At 31.6% G+C, this 23,759-nt stretch overlaps 1 protein-coding gene across 1 annotated transcript; it reads right to left on the bottom strand.

Moving 5' to 3' along the window:
• Positions 1-4,167: 4,167 nt before the first annotated feature.
• Positions 4,168-21,139, bottom strand: LOC123661049 (indole-3-acetaldehyde oxidase-like). The gene is made up of 16 exons (XM_045596062.1): positions 21,097-21,139; positions 19,955-20,124; positions 19,363-19,523; positions 15,469-15,830; positions 14,998-15,221; positions 14,608-14,710; positions 14,400-14,527; positions 13,879-14,169; positions 10,890-11,177; positions 10,049-10,542; positions 9,477-9,660; positions 8,747-8,942; positions 7,853-8,619; positions 7,582-7,774; positions 5,756-5,866; positions 4,168-4,745 (listed from the first exon to the last, which is right to left on the bottom strand). The coding sequence occupies exons 1-16, from the start codon at positions 21,137-21,139 to the stop codon at positions 4,675-4,677; spliced, it is 3,786 nt and encodes a 1,261-aa protein (XP_045452018.1). The 3' UTR covers positions 4,168-4,674.
• Positions 21,140-23,759: the final 2,620 nt, after the last annotated feature.

The raw sequence follows: 23,759 nt of genomic DNA, 5'->3' as shown, positions 1-23,759 counted from the left end.
TTATTTAGCCATACTAACTGAAACCACGACAATGTAAGAATTTTAACTAAAAATTCCTAAACTGCAAAGAAACCATAAAAATAATATCTAAACTGAGCCGATATGGACGGCAGATATTTGACAAATTCACCCATCGTGGCCTCTGACGACTCGATGCCATCGATATTTTGCTGCCACTATGATAACATTACTTCATTTACTGATTGTGAACATAATTATCATTATAGCTATTGACTCGTAGCCATGATCTTATCTTTATAAATTACGTTTAACACAAAATTATTTCCTGGATTGCACTTTTTTATTATAATAAAACCCCATTTTAATGATCGGTTTTAAAAAAATCAAAGTCAAAATCAAAATCAACTATTATATTTGTAGAAGTATTATTTTTACTTGTTGTTATTTTTACTTACATGAAAAACGCAAAGCTGTACCGACTAATGGTAGAAACGTGAAATTTGGAGTGTTGCTCAAACTACGAAGGGATTTTAAAACATTTTAACCCTAAAGGAATGAAATAGGGGTTGCAAGTTTGTATGGAAAAGTCTTTAGCATATTAGTCAATTAGCAACGAATTTGATACAACTTGAGATACATGCTCTTAAAAACCCTTTCATTGTTACGTATACGTGTTTCATGGTTTATTGGAATTCATCCCTAAGGGTGCAAAATAGGGTTTGAAAGTTTCTATGGAAAATATTTAAATCTACTCCAATTTCTATAAAATTTACTATCCGAGCTCCTAAATATAACTAACAGAAAAAGCGTTTTCCGCTTCATTGAAAAACATCCCCAGGGATGGTGGTTTATATAGCTAATATTTAAAAATTATTTCGATTTCTTTGAAATTTAAGCTTAATAGATAATCAGGCGCCGATTTATGGGGTTTTGGGGGTGGGGGGAAGGGGGAGAAGTGAGTTACCTTCTGGTACCACTCCCGCCGTGTGAAACCCCATGGTTATGGAGATATCATGGTTAAAGTTTTGAGGTTAGAATTATATTTTGGCTGCAGTCCTTAAGCGTATTAGTGTGTAAACAACAAGTAATCGCATCGTCATCGTAACATTTTTGTAAATTGCGGTTAATTGTGAATATATTTTAAGAACGAATCGCAAAAGAGTACACGGTGCATTAGGTTTTTTTCAGTGAGTTAATGTGGCACCACTAGCCAAAAAAAGCTCGATATCGAGCTTTCTTGTACAGCCGGATTTTTTCAAATGGGTTAAATCTATTTTATATTTAATTCTTATATCTTCAGTCATATCGTAATTACTCAAATCTCATTTCTACTTTACGTCACAAATTCTGTTTGGTGGCTTGAGTCGCATTTTCCCCTTTTAACCCTTTGATGGACATAAAAACAAATGAAAAGTGAAGAGAAACTGCTTTTTGCCCATAGTCACCACGCTCGCTGGGTTGGTGACCGCAGGGTTGGCTTTATGGCACAGAAGACAGCAGTTGGATGGTTATTTCACCATCGGTCGACATCATAAGTTGCAAGGTGGTGAGGTAACTTTGTAATCCTTTAGTCGCCTCTTACGACACCCAGGGCAAGAGAGGGGGTGGCTATATTCTTTACTGCCGTAACCACACAGCGAAGCTTTGAAGCTTAGAACCGATTATATACGTAGTAATATCATAATTTTTGTTTCCATCGATATTCGAAAAATAAATCATTAAACCAAAAGTCGCCTGAGTTTATTTTATTAGCAATTTATACGTTTTACTTCATAAGTAACATAATTACGTAACATCTGGTCATGTAATTTAATTTGATTACTTAATCTTGAATATTATAATTTTTTTTCACTAGGATGCGATTTTCAACAATTTATATATCAGTGCTGGCAGCGCCGCAGCGGAGCACAGGCGTACTAGTTTTTCGTTTTCTATACCAGCTTTCAGCTAGCTCTTGTACAAGGGTTCCTGAGTTGCCGTCTAACATGACGCGTATAATTGTAGGAGGTAACGCACCTATTGGTATATTGTTAGACTAACTGTATTGGTTCGGAACACACCTCGCGGACTCAATCAAAGATGTAAGTGAAATAATTTATTCTAAGTTTTATTAATGTGGTATAAAATTAAATAAGTTTTAGATCAGATTAAACGCTTTATTTCGTTCGTCAAGACGATAAAATTTAACCGAAATCAAAATGTTTTGGTGGCGACCTTAACTTGGAGTAACTAAAATTGTTTTTAGTTGACAGTCATTGGAAACGCTAATGTTTTAAGTTTATCTTATATTTTAATCGGTTGACGCGGGACACGTTTATATTATCTGTGTTAATTAAATCTATTTGTTGTTTTAATAGCATACATGCTTAAATCAGAGGTCCTTGCGAACTTCGTGCAGCCATATTAATTTTTTACCGACTTCCAAAAAAGGAGGAGTACCTGTAGTCATTTCAATATTTTGTCACGACGCCATCTATCAGATATCCAGTAAAATTACTTAGGTGAATATCGATCAAATGATTGTACTTGGCCACATTTACTACAAAGTAGTGAGCTATTATATATTATTATATTATCCACTAGTCTAACAGTTTACTATTTATAATAATTTTGATGTATCTTGTTTTAATCGAAGCCTGAAGCTTGTCTTGTGATTCCATTTAAATTTGATCGACATCTGATGAGTATTTTTTCAGAGCCTATATTAGAGTAGGTGGCAAACAATTTCAACGTTTATTATAAAACTACGTATTTGAAATTTTTGTTTAAATTATTAACAACACCCCAACCACCCTAAAATATACTTTCACTGATTTTCAAAACAAAATTCTTATTTTTATTTGTTTTGGTTATAAGAAAAATAGGGCAGGTAGCAATAACTCGGTAATTTGACAATAAAAAATTTTAGTAAAATACCATTTAAGAAACTTCGTAAAGTAGGCATGTTTTTTAAACTATGGGCCACCTAGATCCCCCTACGTTTTTTTATACCACAGTTGCTCAAACTTTATCTTAAAAAATTCGAATAGACTATTTTTCATTTTTAAGTATTTAAAAAAGAAGCAGTTGTGTCATGATCTTCAGCAAAGTGTTGTGCATAAGTCCAGAAAGGTTTCTGAGTCGCTGCGACTTAATTAAAAAAAAGCGTAGCAACGCGCGCAAGGTACAGTTAATAATAAATATTATTGAAACCAAATTCCTGACGCGTTGGCGCAACGATCATAGCACTGGTTTGTGGCTGTTACGCTGGCGGTTGCGGTTTCGAGCCCCGCACATGACAAACATTTGTATTGACCATACAGATGTTTGCCGCGGTCTTGGTGTTTGTGCAGTCCTTGTAAGTTTCTCCACCGTGTCTCGGAGAGCACGTTAAGCCGTCGGTCTCAGTTGTAATCGCATATCAATTACACCTGATAGCGATCGTTACCCATAGTGGGAATATATCCGCCAACCCGCATTGGAGCAGCGTGTTGGATTAAGGTCTGATTCTTCTCCTATATGGAGAAAGAGGCCTATGGTCAGTAGTGGGATATTACAGGCTGAAACGTAGTTTAGTAATATAGAAACTAGATATGCTATCTTTTATAAAAATCAGTCAAGTGTGAATTGGACGCGCTAAAAATATATTCTATACAATTGCACTATTTGACGTGGCGTAGTTTTAAATCAGTTTATAAAGTAACGTCGAATAAATATCCTTTTTTTAACTTATTTTTTTTAAATACTATGTTAACATTAATTTAAATAAATTACCAGGTTGACGACCAACAGATTGTTAGTAACATACTTTAGTAGCTACATGTATCATTTTATATGTACTCATAAGTATAAATTATTATTTGTAAAGCATACTATACAGCAGATTATCATATAACATCCAATTATTAAATCAATTTTTTTTGTACATTTCCGAATCTGCTTCTATTATGACGTGTTCTATAACCGAAAGTAGAAGAATACAGAACCGTAACAACTGTATTATAATCAATTCTATTGTTCTTAGAAAATAAACTCATAGATCGCATCATTATGAGTATTGATATAGAATTATGTAAGTTTATTTTGCGATCTGATCTCTGAAGAGCAACTTCTTCCAGATAACCTTTAAGCATTAAACGCGATAATAGTTCGCTAGATAATAGCAGCGCAGTTGTTAGAATTAGAAAGTGTACAATATGAGGAGACAGCGGGAGAATAATAATAGTGTTTAACAAATTAAATGTGTATGGAACATTGAACACACAACAAATTTAATATTTTTACGTAATAGAAAACAGTTTTTTACAATAATAATACAATTTCAGGCTGATTAACTGTTTAGGAGTTGAGAAAAAAACTTACATAGTAGATTGAATAAATGTGTGCCTGTAGTAAGGATATGATTTTAAGGATATGGTTATGTCAGACTCCCACTGAATAAAAAACAGTCGTCTGCCTGAGTGGGGCGAGATGGGGTCGCGCTAGCATTCGCCACTTCCTCGTCCCGGCTCGAGACGGCGGTCTCCAGAACACACCTGTTCCAGGGCTATCGGTCCTGCGACACATGTGCTGACCAGCGAACTGCCACTTCAACTTTCTCATTCAAAATAGTCATATGTCTACAGGTAATATATTAAAAATAAAGTTGAGATAGTAACAAAACTCGATGTTGTTTATGTGGGTTAGGAATATGTACCTACAATGTTTATTTTTTTAAGCCAAAAATGTGATGATTTATTTCAATTTCAAGTGCTCCAACTTATGTTCGACAGCCATGAATATGTTCTCAGTGGTGCAGGGATTTGCTGAAACGTAAAAAACAATTACATAAGTACATTAAAAATTGTAGTTCAAAGAAAGTTCATGGTTGTAACTTAAGAATAATTTAGACAAGCAAAATTACATAACGTTAAAAGTTAGAAAAAAAAAACTCGATAAAAAGTTCAGGACAATAAAAATGAGTTTTTTAGTCCGAAATTATATAATTTACATATATTTATATATCGTTAAAGTCATTTGTAAATATCACCCAAAAACAATACTTTATTTATCCTACAATAATTTTAAAAAATAATGAATTACGTACGACACTTCTTATTTTATTGCTGTATATATTTTACATGGTACCTCAATATATTAAAATAAATATTCTCAAAGGCTCTCGAGCGAAGATTCTAGTTATTATAAAATCTGATAAAATATATTTTTAGTTAACTTTACTTTTACTTTTTAAAAAATTATATAAAATACGTTAAGCCATACGTGCACGTATAGAGAAGAATTATCATAAGGTTGATTCATCATCATTTCAGCCTATTACAGTCCACTGCTGGACATAGGCCTCCACAATTTCGCGCCAAAAATGGCGTGAACTCATGTATGTTGCCCATGTTCACCACGCTGGGCAGGCGGGTTGGTGACCACAGGGCTGGCTTTGTCGCACCTAAGACACTGCTGCCCGTCTTCGGCATTTGTATTTCAAAGCCAAAAGTTTGATGGATATCCTGCCATCATAAGTTCCGAGGTGGTATTGGAACTGTGTTATCCCTTAGTCGCCTCTTAAGACACCCACGGAAAGAGAGGGGGTGGCTATATTTCTTAATGCCATAGCCATACAGACACCGTAGCCACATAGCCTCCGTAGCCAAACAGCCAAAATTATTAAACGATGTAAAATATTTACATCAAAATAAGCTTTAGCATATTAAAATCTATATTCAATAACGTAAGGTCTTGTATTAGCATAACTATACGAAGGAGCTGTCAAAATATTCTATTCAGACAAGTTTCAAAACTTGCTGTAAGATTTAATTACCAATGTGGACCCATTGATCCTCATATCCTGCATCTAAACGAGCTGATCTGACCGCTTCTCGTAAGGCGTGGGTGATAACCGCCGCGAGGCATAAGGCCGGTTCTCCCGTCGCTATAAATGAAAATACATTATACAAATACATAATACAAAGTATATAAATTTTCAGCATTTTTTTAGATACAAAAATCAAACGTCCCATCTCTTATTTCATTAAATATATTCTTTACTTTTTTCTTTATCATATTGGTATTCAACCTATTCGCATACCCAATCACTTTTAACTTTACTTTGACTTCCTAAGACTACTAATAACTGAAATAATTGATCAATAATATTAATAAGATTACGTATTATGAAATAAAAAAGGTGGAACAGATTGTTTTCTAATGTTTACGCGAATTTCACTTAATATAATGAAACAACTTTTTCGTAATTTTTTGCGGTTTATTAAGTTTTTCAGATGCTTGACGTTTCGAATACTTTACAGCGACCATGGTAATTTATCTTTGTAAACTTAAACTCAATAAGTGTTACTTTTGAAAAAGGAAAAGATACGAACATTTTAATTAACATACAACAAGTTTTGATATCGATAAATTCAGATTCGGGTCTCTGGAGAAATCCCATTTGTCACCCCTTACTTAGTCTTTATGGAAGGTCTAGTACTATTAGGTACTCGGTTAAAAAATATCGTTAAATAATTGATGGTTAATGACTCAATTAGATAGTTCAATTATTAATAATGAAATATGTCATATATAATAACATAAAAAAACAATACGTAACTTTTTAAGGCTTTAATTCATTAACAAATATTTTTTTATTTGTTTACATTAATTAAAAAACGAACTAATGTGTCATCATGTAATTTATATTATATACTTGTTTCTTTAATAATTATTACGTATGTATCACTTTTATGGTGTACAGCAAAGAGTAGGTATTTATTAGTATTGTTATTACGTATTTCTTATGACTTTGTTAAAATTACCGTTGAGATAGACAGATTGTTTTTACCCTATTAAGTAAATATAACATTTCATACTACAGTGAGAAATATCAAGTTTGTTTAGAGCGTAATTACTTTGTGGTTTGTAAACGCCTGGACATGACGTAGTCGCAATATATTAGCAGATAAAATATGCTGTAAATTTTTACAAGGGAGAAAATGAACAATTTTTCAGTCTTATTTTGAATGCAAACACAGTAAAAGTATGAAAAAACAAAAACTGAAATCACGAACAAACAAAATACGTATTTAAAATATATATAAATTTTATTCAAAGGAAATGCCAACGTTGCAATACGCAATTATTTTCTTATATATTATATTTAGTTTGTTTTCTCTATTTAGGAATTTTTTTAATGCAAATCGCGTATTACATTATTCCGAATAACGGGTTGTTTCAAAAGTCATGCTTACGCTTCAGCCTGTAATATCCCACTATTGGGCATAGGCCTCTTTCCTCATGTAGGAGAAGGATCAGAGCTTAATCCACCACGCTGCTTCAATGGGGGTTGGCGGATATATTCCCTACTATGAGTGACGATCGCTACCAGGTGTACGTGATAACAACCGGAACCACGGCTTAACGTGCTCTCCGAGGCACGGTGTGGAGACCCACAAGGACCGCACAGTACTCATTAGATTAAAATATTCATTTATTTTATTTATTTATATTATACTTTATTGTACACCACAAATATATTACAAAAAAAGCATAAAGATAGTTACAGACAGTGAAGTACAATGGGCGGACTTATGGCTAATTAGCCATTTCTTCCAGACAACCCATATTCATGAATAATTTAAATTTGTTATTTACCTTTTGATTTTAAAACTCCATTTTCATTTGTGCCATTCCTTCGAAAATAAATTCTGTAGTCAGCTGGTATATCCTTTATACCAGGAGGCTTATATGTCCACGTACGATCAGTTAGTAATTTGCCTGTTATTTTATCGTATACAGTTTTCTCCGAGGTCCAGTATCCTAAGCCCATAACGAAGGCTCCTTCGATCTGTGAATAAGTATACCGTTACACTACAATATACTATAAATAGAAAATAATGATTTCTGTAAGTTAAATCATATTAACCTGTGCTACGTCAATCTCTGGATTTAAACTTCGACCAGTGTCTTCCAACAGATCAACTCTTATTACATCGTGATTACCAGTTAAAATGTCTACTTCTAGTTCCAAAGCTACAATACCATAAATATCATATGGTTTTACGGGTTCCAGAGTAGAATACATGTACGTAGCTTGTAAGTTTACACCAGAATTGTGCGCATCCACAACAATTTCTTCCCAAGTGGCATTTGGCATTTTCTCCTTAATAGGTTTCAATCGCTCATTTAATATCTCGCAAGCTTTCATAGTGGCGTACGAGGCACATTCACTGCCAACGCTGGCTCCAGTCGCCACTGAGTTTGGTGATGTAAAACTAGTGGTTGATTTTACACTGACTTTTTCTAATGGTATTCCCAAAATATATGCGCATACTTGTGCTACTTTCGTATTAACACCTTGACCCATTTCAGTAGCACCGTGAATTAAAACTACTGAACCATCCCCTTGATATATCGACACGATCGAATTATACGGTCCTAAGTGAAATAGTTCGTAAGTCATTGGCATTAATTTAAGAGCTCGTTTTCTCCAACGATTATTTTTATTAAAATCTTCTACTTCACTCTGTCTTGTCTCAAAGTCTGAATCTTTTTTAAGTTGTTCAATTAGTTCTGGGATGGGATTATCTTCCTTTTTCATATTTAATTGACGAACTTTTAGAGGATCTTCACCCAGCTCTTGGGATATTTTTTCCATTATATATTCAATAATTGCAACGCCTTCGGTTGAAGCTATTAATGGAATGTATATACTTTAGTTAAACGAATTTGAGAATAGTATTATTGGACAAGTTTATAAAACTTTATTCATAGTGAGACACTACTAAACAATTTAAGAATTATTGGACATATAACAAACCTGGTGCTCTACACCACGTTGTAGAAGGAGTATCAGTAATTACGCTATTAGCTTCTATGTGCCATCGCTTTGAATCATAGCAATTGATTAAATGAAGAATTGTTGTCGTAGACATCGTTTCATTTTTAGAGCAACCACTGTCTTGATAATACATTACTTTTAGGTACTGTATTTCACCAGTTTCATTTACACCAGCCTAGAGTTACATATAAAACTTAATTTACTTATCTTTGCCATTCACTTCAAAAACTGAAGAAAATGTAACAATTTAACTAATTTGTACGATTTAGTTTTGTAGCAGTGACCGTGATATGATATTAAAATTGTTTAGAATTCCCCAATGTGTGGGTAACACAAAACTAAATCGTACGAATTAAAAATAGCATGGTGTCGTCTCTTGTCAAAAGATTTTCATTGTAATATGAAGTTTTGAATAGTTTCGAGTTCTATAAATAACTCACTATAAACGGAGCCACGGTCGCTTAAAACCGTATATAAAATCATCATATCAAAAATTTCGATTTAGCGAGTACATCGTTCCATAGCTTAATTGGCTAAAGCACCGACACGGTCAGTCGGAGATGCAGGTTCGATCCCCGCTGGAACGATCGATTTTTAATATGATATTAAAAATAATTTAACTAATATTACCTATGGTCAAAACTTTTACTCCCCTTCACAGTAACCCGTTTCAGTAACAGTTTTTCTTGGGCATATTCTTAATACTAACCTCAAATTTACAGTATGTTGGTGCTCGTTTTCCAATCATTTTCATATTAGTTTGAAGAGGTAAGATAAATCGACAAGGTTTTCCTTGCAATTGTGATACTATAGCCGCTGCACAAGCTATTTGGGAAGCTCTTGTAATTTTACCACCATAAGCCCCGCCTATTCTACGAACGATTATGTTGACGCTAAAAGTACAATAAATAAATACTTAGCAGTATAGCCAGTCAAATATCCGTCTTAACAGAAATTATTAATAACTGAAATAACTTCTTTAAATTTATTTGTGACCAACAAACAAAATAAAATCAAAACAACGTATAATCCGTACAATTATTTGAATCATGATATCAATGTCAAAGAATAAAAATGTTGTAAGAACCAATGAACAAAAATATTTTTCAAACGATTCACCTTCTACTTTCCTATAGGTTGTTCTTTAGTGCTATAATTTAAATCGTTTCCTGCTTATAAACACTGATTCAATTACGAAATTCAAAAACATTTATAAAATACTTATTAAATAATATGCATTAAAAGATAAACACAAGCAAGTACATAAATGTACAAATATACCTATTTACGGGAACATTCAAACATTGAGCTACAGCAACATTTGTCAAATCAAGATATTGAGTTGATGAATAAACTTCAAATCCATCTTCTGATGGTTTTACTACACACGTCTGTGGCTCTAAATAGTAATGGTATTGTGTTTCAAAAACAATTTCATCACTTATAATTTTTTTAACATCATTGCCGGTATCAGTCGCTTCTACTATCTTGTCTGTCGATATTCTTTCTTCTTCAGTCGATGCTAAAACATCTTGAATGGATAAAAGTGGTGTCTTTTCAGAAACTGATTCGTAATTAATTTTAACGAGCTTAGCAGCATTTGTTGCGACTTTTTCTCTATTTGCTACAATAATCCCTGCAGCTTGACCGTTAAACTTTACTTCTTTTGAACACAAGATTTCTTCCTCGAAATTTAAAAAGTCGTTTAAAGGGGTGAAGTTATTTTTCCCAGGGATATCTTTAGCACTGTAAAATGCTATGACGCCTGGAATTTTCTGAAAAGTACATTGTTTATAATAAGTTTAAAATGGATTATCTAGTCGGGCTTAATATTAATTCGTGAGCCGTATTGAGTAATGCTGGGTGCAAAAAGATTCTATGATTATGAGCATAAACACTCGTAAGAAGTAAGTCTCGGGACGTACGCACTAGGAAAATATATATTTTAAAAACTATTTAAAAAAAATGATACAGAGGATATCTTTAAAACGTAAAGTAATAATGTCATTAATGCTGTATGATGATAATATATTTGTCTCAAATATATATATTTTTTATTTTAAAAAATTAAACAAAAAAAACATATTTATAAAAAAATTAAACAGTACTAATATTCACTTACAAAAGCCTCTGATGTATCGAATCCAGCAATAATACTGCCAGGATTAACATCAGCGGTGACAAAGGCACCAAATAGTTCGTTTGTCTGTGTCGGTAAGTCATTCGCAAAGGTACCCTCTCCACTACATTGCACCAGTGCCTCCAATTTCGGCACGGGTTTGTTCAGCGGCCAAACACTTTCATCTGTGTCATATGTTTGTGTTCCCTTTGAAGAATGCCGTTTGATAGCGTTCCCACCAGAACGATATTTTTCATCTAATTTTCCTTCTGGACATAAGCTGAGTATTGCCTAAATGAATTTTTAGCAAGACGGTTATTTTACCGTTTATATTTAGAACATTTTTAATTTGAACACATACGTTATTAATAAACGATAATATGAATATTCTATGAAACGATTTTTACAATTTTCAATACTCAACAGTCGAATGATAAACATTTAATAAAATAGTTTTTTTAACTTATTTTTTTTTATAGACATAAGTTTATGCGTAATATAATATTTAAAAAAGCTGCATTGATTGCGATATATCAAAACAATTAATATATATTACAAGCTGACCTTACAGCTGTACATGAAAATCGGTCAAGCCGTTTTGAGGAGTTCGGTAACAAGCATTGCAACACAAGATTTTTATACATTATTTGCTCATCATCCTCATCATCATTTCAGCCTACCACAGTCCACTGCTGGACATAGGTCTCCACAAGTTCACGCCAAAAATGACGTGAACTCATGTGTTTTGCCCATAGTCACCACGCTGGGCAGGCGGGTTGGTGACCGCAAAGCTGGCTTTGTCGCACCGAAGACGCTGCTGCCATTCTTTAGCCTGTGTAATTCAGCCGTTGAGTGTAAGCCAGCAGTTGGATGATTATCCCGCCATCGGTCGGCTTTTTTAAGTCCGAAGGTAGTAATGGAACTGTGTAATCTCTTAGTCGCCTCTTACGACACGCACGGGAAGAGAGGGGTTGGCTTTATTCTTTAATGCCGTAATCACACAACATTATTTAATACCAATAGATTTTACGTAACAATACATTTTACCAAGTCGATGGATTAAATATAAAGTAGAATTTACATCAAATCAAAGCAACAGTGGTAGTTTATTCTTGGTAAAAATATCTGACATAATTCAAATCAACACAAAATCAATCTTTTCTTGATATGTAATTTACTAGCTGTGCCCGCGACTTCGTCCGCGTGGAATTGAAAAAAGATATTGTTCAGCACGCCGATTTATAAAATAAAAAATTTATAAAATAAAAGTTACTCCTTATTACATCAGTTATCTGCCAGTGAAAGTCTCGTCAAAATTAGTCCAGCCGTTTCAGAGATTAGCCAGAACAAACAGACAGACAGACAGACAAAAATTGTAAAAAATGTTATTTTGGTGTATGTACCGCGTATAAATCCATGTGCATTTAGTATAAAGCGGTTATTTTAATATTAGAAACAGACAATCGAATTTAATTTAAGAGCCATTTCACAAAAATCGGTAACAATTCGCGAAATTGTAATATTTTGACGTCGTTAATCTCAGTGTTGGATGCAATAATGTAATTTATATTCTTGAAATATAATAGAGCAACCTTTGTTGTAGTCCATAGTCAGATCAGAATTTTGATTTATATTATGTGTATAAAATTATTAACCTTTTCATCAGCCTCCTCCCTGGGTAAACGGTCGCAATGTATACTTTGAAGTCCTACTTTTCAATAACCTCTACGTTGAAACCATTTTTAAAAAATATCATAATATGTGGAATATAATTTTGTTGTCCACTATCATAGATTTTTATTCCATTTGTATCTCTATTAAACGATAAAAAAAAATTTAAAGTTACGAATATTTTCCAAATAAGTACAATTTTAAAAGCGATATTTCTCTTAGAAAACTAAGAAATTTTAACGAACTATCTTCATCAAAGTAAACTTACATCATTAAGGAATACAAAAAAAATAATTAAAAGATGTAATTATTTTTAATACATTTTATATTAAATAATAAAAAGATAGTATATATTGCCACGCATCAAGCCCGGTAAATCAGTCGAGCGCTAGCGCTCTTAGAGGTAAGGTCCACGCCAAATTCTGCGCAGCCGTCTCTTTCGCTCACACGCGCCAAGCGCCTGTTGTTATAGCGGATAAAACGCATTTGATACTTTCATAATAAAATATAAATAAAATAAACATATTACGAAAATGACTGTAAAATAATATAATGATAATTTCTGTAAACAAATGTATAATTTAATTTTCTTTTCTCACACTATCAATACAAATAGGCATTTCAATCTGTTTGTCTTGTTATTTGTTAATTAATATGTTTGTCGGTGTCGATGTCATTAAATGCTTTTTTATTCATATCGTAAATATTAGATTCATTCGTAAACTGAAAAAACTAAATCAATTTAAAAAAATTGCTTCATAAAATTGATTTTTTTAATTTTATTTTAAATTTATTGACTGTTGTTATATAACATAATTGAAATTTTTAACAATTTAATTATGTAAAAAACATTTTATACCATAGTTATAATTTTTATTATACATCAGAAAATGATCACGATGGTCTTTTGGTTGTCACACTATACGTACTAGCACAAAGATCGCGCGGCTCGTACGACTCGCGCGATGCGACCAAGTTTACCTAAACTTGCAGAGCGTAAAATTGTGAAATGGCTCTTAATTGCATATATTGGTTAGAAAATAATTTTTACTGTACTTTTCATGTAACCTTCTAATTAAACTAAAGTTTGTTTAGATAATATAAATTCGCTAACCCGCATTGAAGCAGCGTGGTGGATTAAGCTCTGAGCCTTCTCTTACACGGGGAAAGAGGCCTATAATCACAGGCTGAAGCGAGTGATTAAAAAATATTATGGCCATGTAACAACACAAAATGGTCTACAACACTATATTATTTAGAGCTCCCTAACTAGAACCCATTCAGGGAATTTATTTAAAACTTTAATGCAAAATATTAATACCTTGTAATAAAGAGACACAGCTAACATTTTTCTATATTCAGCTGATGGCTCTGGTGGTATTGTATCAGGATTAATTTCCGCATGCAAACTCTTAAGCGCTGATTCTAATACATCTTCAGCATAAGGATCTTTATCAATTAATAATTCTTCAGTGCTTGAAGCGTGAATGAATTCTGGATTGACGTTTCCGTAAACTATCGTCGCTTTCTCTATGGTATTGTCATCGTTTTTGAATTTAAAAAGAAAACCCGCATTAATTATGGCATGAGCATTTTGGGATCGTGGCATTATCTGAAAATAATTGAAAGTTTCAAACTCATAAAGCCAATTTCTGTTCATTTGTAGACACTATTATACGTTCAAGTCTCAATTCTAGCGTAATGACAATGAAGTCCGTGTCTAACTCATACATAAAAATATAGGCCAAAACTTGTTAATATATCTGTTAAATCATATTGATCTGAAGTTACTACAAAAATTGTCTGTAAACTAAATGTTTAAAAACGTGAAGACTTACAAACCTTAAACGTTTTTACGTGACACAATGCTGATAGTGGCGGTAACATCACATTTACGATTATTTTGCCCGTCATATCAAATTTAAGGAAGTCCACCAATGTTATAGTATTCAGCTCATCGGGAGAAGACGCTATATAATTAGAATGGAGTTAAATAAATATAAAATATCGGATCATGGTGTTAAAAATTTTGATTTAAGTGAAACTTTACCGATAGTTATCATGGCCCCAACAATTTCGAAAAGTAAAAATAGATCGGAGGGAAATTCATTATTAAGAAACTTCATATATAAGTTCCCACCAATAGTTCCAATCTGAAATTATTATTTTTTTAATAACTTTATTAGTGACAGTTTAGTTAGAAATTCATTAATAAAGGCTTGCCGTTGATTTTACTATTATTGGTCAATTTTACTAGCCGTTTGGCGCAGTGATCCCGACTTCTGATATATATGTAAATATATATGTATTTATATGTTAAGAGTTCTCAAGGGTTCATCTATTTTTTTACAAACAATCATTACATTAATAAAGAAAAGTTTTGTCATTCTTATTCTTGTAATATTTTTCTTCAATTAATTCAATTAATTAATCAACTTACATTCCTTACTGGTATATGCGCAACCAAGTCCATATGATCGTAAAACTCTTTTAAATATGAGAAATCTTCGTTTTCAATTGACAATGACTTAAAAACATCCATCATATCCGTAAGAGGCATACCGGCGCCTAATATTAAGTTTACATCTATCGAATATCCCTTTAATTCAGCCACATGAAAAATATCTATAACGTTCTTTGGGTACTCTGTTACATGATATACACCTGAAAATAAAATATATTTTAAGTTATCTATACAAAATTTAACTGAGCTAAATAATAAAATAATGATTTTATTTTGTATTAATTATTTTAAAAAATATGGTATATTGGAGTAATTTTTTGTCTTATTCGGCTTTTTAACAAAATTGTATAGGCATTCCAAAGGTACCAATTTTAATTTTCCAGTATTTTCGCCATTGTATTTCACAAAGATTAGGTAACTAATAATTATTCAACTATATTGTTTTACCTTGTCCAGTATTTCCAGCAAGTAATTTGTAATCTTCAGATTGCCCTATCGCCTTAAATACATCTTGTAAATTATAAACTTTAAACCAATTATGGCTATTTCCACTGATAGTTACGGCTTTATTATTACAATTTTCTATTACACACCAATCACTCTCTGGTGTGCAGTTCTTTTTGCATGGTTTGAATACTCCTAAATCTTCTATGTCTTGTAATTTCGCTAATATGCGTTTATCAGCATTAGTAGCAAAACTCTTAAAAGCATCTGCTATTGCTCGGTATCCGGTACATCTGCATATATTACTTGCAAAAGAATTTTCGACTTCTTCAGAACTTAGTTCCTTGTTCTTTGACGTGTATAGACTGTAAAAATATATATCTACTTCATTTATATTGTTTACAAAAAACACTATCAAATAGTTTATCAAGTAATAATCAATCTCTCATATCTCAATAGTTTTACAAGGGTTGCTTATATGATATGTCACAGTTCTATTTATACATATACTAGCGCCCCGTCCCGGCTTCGCACGGGTAAATTTGTGCTTGAAATATTTTGGAAAAAGCGTAAAGTAAACGTATCTTTAAGAAGATTATAAGAATATAAGTTTTATTTCTAATTTTTTTAAGTTGTCTTTTAATATTTTTAATTTTTTATCCACGTTATTATTTCTAGCCTCTAAGATTATTTTTTTAATTTTTAGGAAAGGTTGGCAGTTTTGAAATTTTTTGAAATAGAACAATAAATGTGCTATTTAAAAAGTTAAAAAATATTTTGATAAATACTTATTAAAAAGTGTGAGAATACAATAAAAATTAAATAGTAAAGGTTGAATATAATAATATATCAGAAGTTCTGAAAATAACTTTTCAATTGGAATAAAAAATGTGTTCTTATTAAAAAAGTCAAAATATTCGGTCGCGCTCGCTACGTAGAGTGCAAACCTCTCTCCCGAACATCGTCATCCCCACACCGGCCATGGCGTGGCGGCGTTTATGTTGTAGTATTTTGTTTAAATTGACATTTTTAAATTCGCAATATATTTTAAATTGAATGTACGATTTGAATAATTCAAAAAGTAATTTACAGGTATTGAAACAATACATACTTGAAACTAGGATTCAAATTAATAAGAAAAACAAAAAAATAATAAAAATAATAAAAATAAGATGTTTATTTCATCAATAACCAACACATTTCCAATAATAACACAAAGGTTGACGTCTTGTTTTGAATGCAATAAGCTCCCGTGCCAGAAGGAGTCACTCTTCCTTAATACACTCATACTTAGTAGAAAGTCATAAGATGAAACAAACTAAGCTCTACAGAGAATACAATTAAATAAAAGAAAAAAGAAAGTTCTTAGTCGAAGTTAAAAAGTTGTTAGTTTAAATGATTTATTTTGATAAGGATTAATATTGATTTTTCTATTGATTGTAAAGAATTTGTCAAAAATTGTTTGGTTGTTTACAATTCGTTAAATTAACAGTACTCTATTTATCTGTTGGAGTTTTGTAATTGGTTTTTAGACTTAACTGTGCTTTTGTTTTCTGTTAAGTCATGCCTATCAACTCTATGTGATAACTAACTGTTGTTGAATAAATGCTGTATACACCTTAAAAGACAAATCATACTGTACAATCATACTGTATAGTATGTTTAACTGTGAATTTCTACTCGTAATGTTCTTATAATGTGTCGATATGTCTGTTTAATCTAATGTATAAAATTCCCGTGTCACGGTATTTGTAGTTAAACTCCTCCGAAACGGCTTGATCGACTCTCATGAAATTTTGTGCGCATATTGGATAGGTCTGAGAATCGAATAACATGTATTTTTCAACCTCCTAAATGTTAAGGGTAGTCTACACCTAATTTTTTTTAACTTTTAGATAAATTATTTATTCTTTATTTTATTATGATTTGGCGTTGAAAAAACACATACAACCCTTAATTCTCACCCTTCTACCACCAACCCCTATTTTTAAATAGTGTTTAGCGACAAGACAACGTTTGCCGAGTCAGCTAGTAAATAAATAAACATAAAGGTATGGATAACATGGTCTGATTATGGTCGGCATTTCTATCAACTTTTAAAAAGTAAAAGAGTAACTACTCTACTTACTGTAGATATAGTGTTCTAACTACAATAGTTGAACATATGGTATCGGAAAGTTTTTTTTAGATATTGATCTGTTCATTAATATTGTGTAATATTTTTTTGTTCTATCATCGATACTTTCCGAAGTGCATGCGATTAAATTTATTCAATGGATATTTTTTTTACTCCTGGGGTACATTTTTGAATTTTTAGTAGGGATTCGTAATTTTTTCTAATGTTAAATATATCTATACCAAACAGCCTATGGTACTCAGAGTGTAGCATTCTATTAGTGAAAGAATTTTTGAAATGGGTCTACTAGTTTTTAAGTTTATACGTTCGCTTCAGCCTGTAATATCCCACTGCTGGGCATAGATAAGACTCTTTCTTCAAGTAGGCGAAGGATCAGAACTTAATTCACTATGCTGCTTCAATGCAGTTTGGTGGATATATTCCCTACTATAAGTAACGATCGCTATCAGGTGTACATGATAACAACCGGAACCGACAGCTAAACGTGGTCTCCGAGGCACGGTGGGGAAAACCACAAGGACTAAAATTCACACACTCACACAACATTAAAAGTTTCGAGGTTTTAATAATCTTATTCATTAAAACTTTGACTTTTAATGAATATTTTTTTATATTATATATATATATATATATATATATATATATATATATATATAAACGGTAGAATTGAGTAACCTCCTCCTTTTTTGAAGTCGGCTAAAAATAGGCATCAATATACATAAATTATGTTTATTGTGTAATTGAGACTCGATTATTGTTTTTGTTACATACTTAACCTTACTTAATAAACACCTAATATTCAACGGCTTTCAGTAGTATTTACTATCAGAGATCAAGCACATAAAGTACAGTAACAACCACCCAGAAACAATCGACTTGTAAGCGGGGATTAAATCGCCGGCCGCCAGAACAACAGAAAGCGCTTTCTAGCACGCGGTAGCGCTATTAGCATGGCATCGTTAGTATACCAAAGTAGACTTAGATGGAGATTTATTGTAGATTGGTAATCTCAGATTATACATACAATTTTGATGTCATCTCTGATCTATTTGGTTTTAAATGAATTATGTTTGAATTACTTTAAATTTGGAATGTTATTTTTATTTGTTTAGATTGAATTGTGTCATATTTTATGATTCCGTGAAAATCGCTTTAAGAAGTATCATATCTAGTTATCTGACATAACTTTTGTATTTTTATATAAATTTTGTAATGATTACGTTTAATCAAAAATAAATTCAAAATGTTTAAGTTAAAATAAATAATTTACTGATTTAGTTTTTGTTGAGAGAGAGAGAGTATGTTATTGTTGTTTCATAATTGGTGGTTTGTTTATTGATAATTTCAATTTTTTTTGGGTTTCTGTACTTGTCTGGTGTTATGATTTATTTCTGAGATTAAGGGGGTGTGTTGATTGGTAATCTCAGATTATACATACACTTTTGATGTCATCTCTGATCTATTTGGTTTTAAATGAATTATGTTTGAATTACTTTAAATTTGGAATGTTATTTTTATTTGTTTAGATTGAATTCTGTCATATTTTATGATTCCGTGAAAATCGCTTTAAGAAGTAACATGTCTAGTTATCTGACATAACTTTTGTATTTTTATATAAATTTTATAATGATTACATTTAATCAAAAATAAATTCAAAATATTAAAGTTAAAATAAATAGTTTACTAATCAGTCTTTAAGTATCCTTTTGGTTTGAAAGTGATCCCATTAGCCACATCTACCATTGAAGATTTATCATTACCTGTACATGTTCATTATCCACCCCGGTGTGCAGTATCCGCATTGAGTGCCGTTAAATTTGGCTAGTCTTGTCTGAATCTCATGATAACCAATGGTTCTATTCCCTATCCCTTCAACTGTTAATATTTCCCACCCTTGACACGATAAAACCGACACAAGACACTGAAATAATAATTCAAATATACAATATGATAAAAATATAATAATAATAGGATAAAAATTAAACAAATGAGTTTCATTGTTTGTTTGACTGATCTTAGAAACGTTACGCGGTTAGGGACGCTTTTCCTAAAATAAAATAATGATCAAAAGTTGACGTCGAAGATATTTCAAGCGAGACTGTTTTATAATAAAAATAATTGTAATATTATTTATTTTACACTAAAATACAGACAAATAGAGCAGTAAATAATATCAAATATGTACAAAAGCGATCTTATTGCTGAAGAGCGATTTCTTCCAGATAACCTTTGGGTTACTAATATATCGTGTCCTGTGATACATGTAATAGCAAAGGATAGGAAGTGTACAATATTAAGATTCAAAAAATATAAAATATTTTTTGGGTGTATAATATACTCCTATAAACTTACAGAGTTAACAGAAAATAATTTAACTTCGTTCGTCGGTGGCAGCGAGGCGCGTACAGCTACTATGCAAGCACCACAGCCCCCCTCTTGGCACATCACTTTAGTACCTCGAAGATCTGCGACATTTCGGATGAACTCATTCAAGGTTACATCCGGTCCGTAACTTCCATCCACTGGTAAAAAAGTTGAATTTAAATAATGAATGGTATGGTAACTGGTATTTTTTTTTAAATAAAAAGTAATTCTATACGTAGAGTCGTAGATATATATTTTATTAATAGTTGTTGTATCACTTTCTGACAATTAAATTAGAAATACGATTGTTTTAAGTCGCCAAAAAGAGGAACCTTCTTACACACCGATTTGTTTTACTTGTGAAAAAACCACAGTTTGCGTTAACTGAAACACCAATCGAGTGTTTTCATAATTATAATAATATTTATCCGAATTTCTAACATTCAAAATTAAGGTCGAAAGATAACTTACGAAACCAAAATCAAAAATTAATATATTCCAATGGCTGGCTACAAAAGGGCTTTTTTATGGTCATTTTGAAAACAAAATTATATTCGTCTTAAATAATCAATTATATTTAAGAGTGAAGCTACCAATGATTCGGAATGTAGATTCTGCTGAGAAGAAAGAGCAAGAAATACCACAGTTACTTTAAAAAAAAAACGGCTTTTATCATAAAATTGGTAGTCTTGCATGACATACAGCGCCACTTAGTCCTCACATCATTATCATTAACATAATTCTTTTTTTTAACTTTTAATAAAAAATTTAAATTTATTTTCTGAAAATTTTAGAATCATTTGTGGGATTTTGATTTACATGCGAATACCATTACCCAGAAAGGAAACGTTTTCCACGTAGTTTCTTCTCGTGTTAATACTGCGATTATTACTTACTATTTATACCAAAACAATCAATATTCTTGGGAATGTACATAATGTTATTGTATTTATATATAAGGCAAACTTCTAAAATATTTATTTTTAAAAACAGAAAAAGAGAAAAAAAGGTGGAATATCTGAAGCGTTTGTCGATCTTTTAAATGTGTATAAAAAAAATTATAAATGTGTATAAATAATTTATATGTAAAAAAAAATAACACTTCTATAAAATAATATAATTAGACTCACCTTCATACTGAACATCGTTGATTTTTAACACAATCTTTGACATTTTGACAGTTTTTCATACATTCACTTCCTTAATTTTAACAATTACCTTTAAATACATTACAAATTAATAAAACAGCCTATTACGAAATTATTATTTACCATTATTAAAAAATACAGTTTGTTTAATCAGAAAAATTATGTAGCATTTACGAGAATTTGAGAAACTTCTTACAGACTCTATATAAAATAGAGGGCAAATATTATTTAGCTACTATTTTTTATTAGTTAATCTGTACCTTAAGGGCTAGCTAAGAAAAAAAAGGCGATTGATACCTTTTTTTATTTTAAACACGTTTATGTTCGTCAGCACACCGAAACTAAATGCTTACAATACTTCGACTACTGCTATTTATAATGATGACAGAGCAAATAATAATACATTTTAGTTCCTTTGTAGGTATGTTATTGCTATTAAGCGGCTTACATACAATTGGAAAACATTATTTTTATTCTATTGACTTCAAAAGAAGCGGCTGTTCACTTTTCCTTTTCCGTGTACATTACAAACAAAGCTTAAGGATAGTTACAGACAGCAGCACAATGGGCGGACTTATGGCGGACTTATTATAATTCCAGACACCCCAGACATAAAAAGCATCTACGTATATAATTTAAAGATTCTACAACTTTCTCAAAATATTGTAGATGTCTTATTAAATATTGTTTTCATTTTCTGAGCATTTCTTTGCATTTTCTGAGAATATTTACAATATTAATGTAGGTATATTATTTTTACTCCACCAGAAAGTTGAGATTTCAACAAAAAAAATCCCACCGCTTTTTAAAAAGCTGATACTTTGACGTGAGAATTTTCAGTTGAAAATAAGGGTACTTTTTCGATATTGAGGTCAAAATAAGGTGAAGAAATAAATATTTTAAATCAAATAAATTACAGTGTAGTTAAAACATAAAAAGGTAATCACAATCACAGCAGCCTTTCACAGTTCACTACTGGACATAGGCTAGACAAGTTCACGCCAAAAATGGCGTGAACTCATGTCTTTTGCCCGTAGTCACCACCGCACCGAAGATAATGCTGCCCGTCTTCGGCCTGTGTATTTCAAAGCCAACAGTTGTGTGATTACCATCGGCTTTTTAAGTTCTAAAGCAATAGTGGAATTATGTTATCCCTTAGTCACCTCTTACGGCACCCACGGGAAGTGTTCTTTGATGCTTTAAAAAGTAAGTTTTCACCAAATTGCGTAAAAAAAAAAAAATCTTGTAAAAGATAAAAATAAAAACCAAAAACTTGGTTTTGTGAATTTTTCACATAAATTTTGAGGTTATATGTGAATACAAAACTTTTTTCCATAAGACTTGTAGTTTTGCCGGAAATCGAGATAAACCATTTTTTACCTTTGAACCCCTCCGTACCACATCCTGACCTCAAATCGCCCGTAATTTAGTTTCCCTTTCATTTTCGTTGTATTCTCTTTCTTTTTCTTTGTGTATATTATAAGCATTTATTTGTTCACTTACATTTAATCAATTTTAAAAATTATTAATTATTAAAAAAATATTTATAAAATAATATAATTATTATCGGACTAGCTTTGACATGTGAATGCTGTGTGAACCTACAAAAGTGCACAAATTAGAATTCATTTGCATATTCTATTACAAAAATGTTATCATGTCTGTACTGTTGGTGTCCTATTTAAGTAAATAAATAAATAATAAATAAGATAGGGATTACCTATGTAATTTTTTAAATTTATTTATTATTAATTTTCCAATGGGTTTCATCCTACTATAACTTTTTTCGTTTTCTACAATTTTCGAAGACTAAAAGCAGTGGTCTATAAATAGGAAACTTCCATTTAAAACAAATATTCTTTAAATACAAGTTTGAACAAATTGTTTATCTCTACCTTTTTTGCCAATTTGTTAAAAGTTGTTACATAAATTCAGTGAGAATCTACATAAATTCAGTTTGAAAACAACCTAAACATTGCTTCCGGTACCTCGGTTCTCGGCAAAGAGTTGTGTTTATTTTGTATTAGCCTAACATAAAGGCTGATTTTGGTTTAATTTTTTTTTAATATTGGAAACGGAAAAATAAAGTTACAAATTAAGATAATATGGTATATATTGTCAGATTTGTACACATATGTTTTCTTTTAATAAATGACGTGTATGTCTTATTCAAAATAAAAAAAAATTATGGCCACTCTGTAATCGATTTAAAGCTAAAGTATATATTTTTTCATTTTTTTTTGTCCGTCTGTATCCTGTCTGCTATAATAAGTTGAATAAAACTTAGTGTGATACCAGTTCATAATTCAAAATGGAACATGCTTGATACTTTTTACTGCGTAATTTATTTATTTATTTATTTTTTTTTTTTGGTAGAAAGGATACAATTTAAAACTGATAATCGTAAATGAAGTTTCAGGTATAGCTTGTGTATAACAAAATATCAAGTCTTTAATTATATGAATCGAATGAGGTAGGGCACAGCAGAAAATTTCCTGCTCAAAATATGGAGAAGACCGACTGGGGTAGTACCTCGACCTTTCAGAAGATCACAGCTAAATAATACTGTTTTCAAGCAGTTTTATGTTCCCGTTGGTGAGTGAGGTGACAAGAGCTCCTGGAGGGAATTGAGGATAGGATCGACA

Source organism: Melitaea cinxia, chromosome 16, assembly GCF_905220565.1.
Source record: "Melitaea cinxia chromosome 16, ilMelCinx1.1, whole genome shotgun sequence".
NCBI classification, from domain to species: domain Eukaryota; kingdom Metazoa; phylum Arthropoda; class Insecta; order Lepidoptera; family Nymphalidae; genus Melitaea; species Melitaea cinxia.
The sequence above is the reverse complement of the archived record's forward strand: the minus strand, read 5'-3'. Positions and strand labels throughout refer to the sequence as shown.